Below are 4,935 nucleotides of genomic sequence, written 5' to 3' on the forward strand. Positions count from 1 at the left end.
ATTCATCCACAAGGGGAAAGACCTGAACTCTCTAGATAATCTATATCTATATACGACTATACATATGTACATTGTAGACACACGTTTCAACACGGTATACGTACATGTATGGAGGGAGAGAAAGACGAGGAAGATAATGAAAGATGAGAGCATGCGAGGATAGAAATACTCGGTATAGTCGTCTGTAGACAGAGATGTTTCGTGTGGAGATCGGTGGATGTACATACACCTGAAAAACGTGGCAATGATATCTTTCCTGACTCTAGAAAATATATGCACTAGACATAGATATATAAGAGATTCCTAAGGGCATGCAAACACAAGTTTGTACTTCCCTATGTACCAAGCTTCTGACGGCATCACACATGCGTTGCTCTATAGAGTTNNCTTGTCTGTAGATAGGTACTTCACATGCGTTGCTCTATAGAGTTTGAGAAGACGGAGGCCGCCCATACATCTATCTGTGCCTATTCTGAAGTACCTATCTACAGACAAGGCAGTCGCCATGATCGAGAGATGGAAAAGAAAAACGACCATCAGACTTCTACAGACAGACAGACACAGCGAAATGATCGACAGGTAGAAAGAAAGATCTCCAGTGAGCTGTCTTCAAATCGCAAGGCAAGACAAAGAAAACCAAGATTCGGCCTGTACACCTGAGTATGGAGATCGGTGTATATGTATGATCCATCCTGATATATGTATGAAGAATGCTTGTATGTATTTCTATGCGATAGAGAGAAAACAAAAGATATCGGAGAGAACGGAGAAGAATGAAGAAAGACTTCTACAAGAAGAAAAGCCAAGAAGACTGCGCAGACAGAGAGGGAAATGAGAAGTCCGAGAGAAGGAGAAGAAAGAAGACTTCTCACCGCAATCCTGTAGATTCTTTATGTGCTTCCCCCCCCTGCGATCTCGCTTGCTCGTCTATCTTACTTTCGTGATATCTTTCATAAGAATATTTGCTAGACAGGCCTCAGTCAGATGTCTTAAAGATCTCTTGAGAAGTTTGACAAGACATGAATAGCCGGCTAGATCAAAATCGATGATGTCTCCTTCCCAATGATACCCAGCGATGAGCTTCATAGGATATAGAGAGAAGACGCGTGATAGAAGAAGGATGCTTCTTCTCTTATCAACAGGTGTATCGACTCTTCTCAACAGCTGGACGCCTGGAGGATAAGGCCGATCAGCAGGCGCTTCTAAAGGATCTCCTGTTAAAAGCCCGAACTTCAAGAGCTCCAGCGTGAATAAGATATCTTCCTACATCCCATACCACATCGCCACTTAGACAGACAAACATGAATATACAGCCGTAGACATCTAGAGACACACGTACAGAGAAAGAGACAGAAAAAAGGGCATGTGGGTCGGTGGTGGAAGGAGAGGAGACATCTTCACACACATAGATCAAGTGAGGTAGATGATACGGTTCTAGAGTCTAGAGAGAAAGAGAGAGATGTGCTGAGATGGAGACAACTAGGCGAAGGAAACAGATGACATTTCTTGCAAGAGCTATGAGTAGAGAAGAGTGGATATATACATATGAAGGCTCATCCACGAAAACGTTCAAAGGGAGGAGGTCTCTGCTGCGTCATCAAACCCTTCACGTAGATACACTCTCTAGACCGTGTGTACACCTATATTTCTATGTAGAGAGTAGGGAAGAAACAAGGTGATGGATATAGGTAAGTATGAATGGAGAAGGATACGTGTCTCTCCCAAGCAGACACACGCGGTAGTCCCTGTTCTACTAATAGGAAAGAGAGAGCAGACATAGTGTCGACACGTTTTACCATACAAAAGCAACCGAATGAAGACGACCAAGAGAAGAAGAGAGAAAAGAGAAAAAACGCCCTCTCGCTTTAGCAAGACTGATCAGACATACGATTGCATCCATCCTATAGATATCCATCTATATAGAGATCGAGATATCACTCTGTGTGAGTCTATGGGCCCGGGCGATAACGCCTTCAACAAGGACAGCCGTAGGTCCACTTCTTCTACCTCCTTAAGCGAAGTACGGGGGATATCTTTGATCTATCTATCTATCTATCTATTTATCTATCAATTCTTAATCTATTTATCTATCTATTTATCTATCTTTAAGCTATCCCTATCTCTCTGTGATCTGTGTCCCTATCTGAAGAGACGAGCACAAAAGAACCAGAGAAGGGGGAGCAGAGAGAACATGAAGAAGAGAAGCGAAGAGACATCGAGAAACACGCTGCTTGTTTCATCTCCATTCCCTCCCTCCTTCCTTTCTTTCTTTCTTCATCCCTCCTCGGTGTATCTGTTTCTTCTTCTTCTTCTTTCTCTTCGTTTTACCTGTAGATTGTCCGGCGCATTCATGAGGACACATCCGAACACCGTGGTTTCTCCATCGACTGTGAAGTAGCTCAAGTTATCTAGGAGCATGAAGTGCGTTAAAGCCAGCAAGCTCTTTCCGTCTTGCTGCTGAGAGGAGGAGGAAGAAGAAGGGGAAGAGCCTGCGGGAGACGACGACGAAGAAGAGAGGAACTTGTGTAGATCTTGAGAGTTTTGTGGGGAAGGCGGAGGATCAAAGAGAGTCTCACCGACGTCTTGTGCATGGGAATGCCACCGTAGACAGAATTTGACATCGATCTTGTTGGTATTTTGTCTCTTCATCTCTCGATGAACTTTCTCAGCATCGATCCGCCAAACACGAGCTATACTTGTATCGATCTTCAGCGGAACCAAAGCATCATAGTCACTCTCTCCTCCCGTCATCATCCCCCCTAGGTCGCCTCCCCCTCCTCGCCCCTCACTACTACTATTACTACTCATGTTGTAACCTGCGGTCAAGCTAGTCTCTCCTCCCTCTCCTCCTCCAGCCACGAGACTCGCTGCTGTAGAAGCCGTCGGATGGCCTGTGGGGCTCGTAGTACTACCAGTACTATTACTACTACTATTATTCTGAGGAGGGAGATGAAAGCCGTCATTATGAGCGACATGAGAGGGAAGATGCTGCTGCTGGGAAAGATGATGCGTACTACTGTTGTCGGGGTTGCCACTACTACTACTACTAGTACTGCTGCTGCTATTCGCCATTGTAGGAGGAGCGGTAGGAGGCGCCGCGGAATGAAGAGAAGACGTGGGGGGGCTGGAGTGAAGGGGGAGAAGAGGAGAAGAAGAGGAGGAGAGAACAGGCCCTGCTCCACTAGTATTACTACTAGTGCTATTGGGATGCTGATCTTCGTCGATCACTCCTAGTCTTCCGGCAGGGCCAAGAGGTGAAGAGGAGGAAGAAGAATTGCATGCAGATCCACCGGCGGGGAGGAAAGAATGAGAGTGAGGGGGGTGATGAGAAGCATGAGGAGAAGAAGAACAAGAATAGCGAGAGAATTTAATGGGACGAGATCGATAGGCTTCATGTAGTCGCATGGCTATTAGAGCTGTGGAAAGAAAGAAAGAAAGGAAAATAGGACAGAGAAAAACAAGAAAGACATCTTCATAGAGACTCCATGATAGAGACAAACATAGAGGAGAAGAAGAGAGAAGAAAAAGAAACACATAGGATGGAAGATCGAGACAGGAAAAGGTGAGGTGCGAATGAGAAAGACACGACATACAGGGGGTGGTGGTGCTGCAGCACCAGTAGAGATAGCTCAGCATCACGTAAAGACATAGCGATCTATATAGATATGTATATGCAGATAGATATAGAGATGCTTACATCTATATACATAGACGTCCATGGAGACATGTATATACCTACCTATCTACGCTAAAGAGGCAGCAGAGTGTGATGCCTCTCTCTGTCCATACACACATATGTTGAGAGAAAGAGAGAGAGAAAAAGGCACCCTTAGGAAGATGGATCTTTCACACGAAACAAGAGGTTGAAAAGAGACGTCGTCGTCATCGTGGTGGTAGCAGAAGTAGTGGAGGTGCGATCAACAAGAATGATCTCTCATACATCTGGCTTTCTCTACACGCAGTGTATACACACCCTTTGTCTTTCGCATGCATACATACATACACACACTCCAGAAATCCCGCTACTATCTTTCTCTCTCTCTTCGATGATCCATCCACCTACATCGAATCTACACATAGCAACATACTATCTGGATACTTGTACAAAAAAACAAGTGTCTTTCTTCTCCCTACTAGGACGTCTTCTGTTAACTCGATCTTCAATCCACCTACTTTTTATATCGATCTTTGATCTATCTCAAACCTCCCTTTCATCTCTCTATCTCCCTCTCCCTCATCCATGCCTACTGGTCTATCTATCTATTTATCTATATATCTTTCGTGTATCTTTTCTTTCAACATGACACGATGACCTTCTTGTTGTCTCTTTTTCTTTCTCTTTGCTTACCTAAGGCTCTACACCGATACTCTCGGACGTCGATAAGGAGCTCTCGATACTCAATAGAATCGACACAAGGGTGGGTATAATCCAGCCACTCTCCCTGCTGCGCTAGGACGGAGGGCAACTTTCTTGATAGAACTCCTTGAGACATGAGAAAGTAAAGAGAGAAAGGGAGACGAGTTCCAACAATCTTATGAAAATCTCGAGGCATCGACGAAGGCCGATGCATGCCCCCTGGAGAAGATGACCTAGCTAAAGGCGCAATCGTCCCAGACATGTGCATCACCAAAGGATATTGAAGGAGGGCCTTACATAAGCAATAGCTGAAGAAAAAGAAGGGAAAGAAAAAGAAGAAGAAAAAGGAAGAAAAAATGAGAAGAGAGGAGGAAAAAGAGATCGAATTGTGAAAGAAAGAAAGATAGAAAGATAGAAAAATACATAGATATAGATTACAGATAGATATATAGATAGATAGATACCACTCATTCGGAGAAGAGAAACAACAAAGAGAAGCAAAAGAAGAAAAGAATAGAATAAAAGAGCGACACTGTCAATACAAGTGAAAGTATTTATCTAACTATCTATCCTAAATC

General features: G+C 44.1%; 3 protein-coding genes across 3 annotated transcripts; all 3 read right to left on the reverse strand.

Annotated features, from left to right (window-relative positions):
- Nucleotides 1-20: 20 nt before the first annotated feature.
- CSUI_007754 (uncharacterized protein) lies at nt 21-362 on the reverse strand (the record flags this gene model as incomplete). The annotated part of the gene is made up of 1 exon (XM_068067898.1): nt 21-362. A coding segment is annotated over exon 1 (204 nt), but the record flags the coding sequence as incomplete, so codon positions are not given.
- A 565-nt stretch (nt 363-927) lies between these two features.
- On the reverse strand, nt 928-4,762 carry CSUI_007755 (xpg n-terminal domain-containing protein; the record flags this gene model as incomplete). The annotated part of the gene is made up of 3 exons (XM_068067899.1): nt 4,349-4,762; nt 2,329-3,416; nt 928-1,263 (listed from the first exon to the last, which is right to left on the reverse strand). Exons 1-3 carry the CDS (start codon nt 4,623-4,625, stop codon nt 928-930), a joined length of 1,701 nt encoding a protein of 566 aa, XP_067920126.1. The 5' UTR covers nt 4,626-4,762.
- CSUI_007756 (uncharacterized protein) lies at nt 1,337-1,748 on the reverse strand (the record flags this gene model as incomplete). The annotated part of the gene is made up of 1 exon (XM_068067900.1): nt 1,337-1,748. A coding segment is annotated over one exon (123 nt), but the record flags the coding sequence as incomplete, so codon positions are not given.
- Nucleotides 4,763-4,935: the final 173 nt, after the last annotated feature.

This window comes from Cystoisospora suis (assembly GCF_002600585.1).
Source record: "Cystoisospora suis strain Wien I chromosome Unknown contig_4167, whole genome shotgun sequence".
Taxonomy (NCBI): Eukaryota; Apicomplexa; class Conoidasida; order Eucoccidiorida; family Sarcocystidae; genus Cystoisospora; species Cystoisospora suis.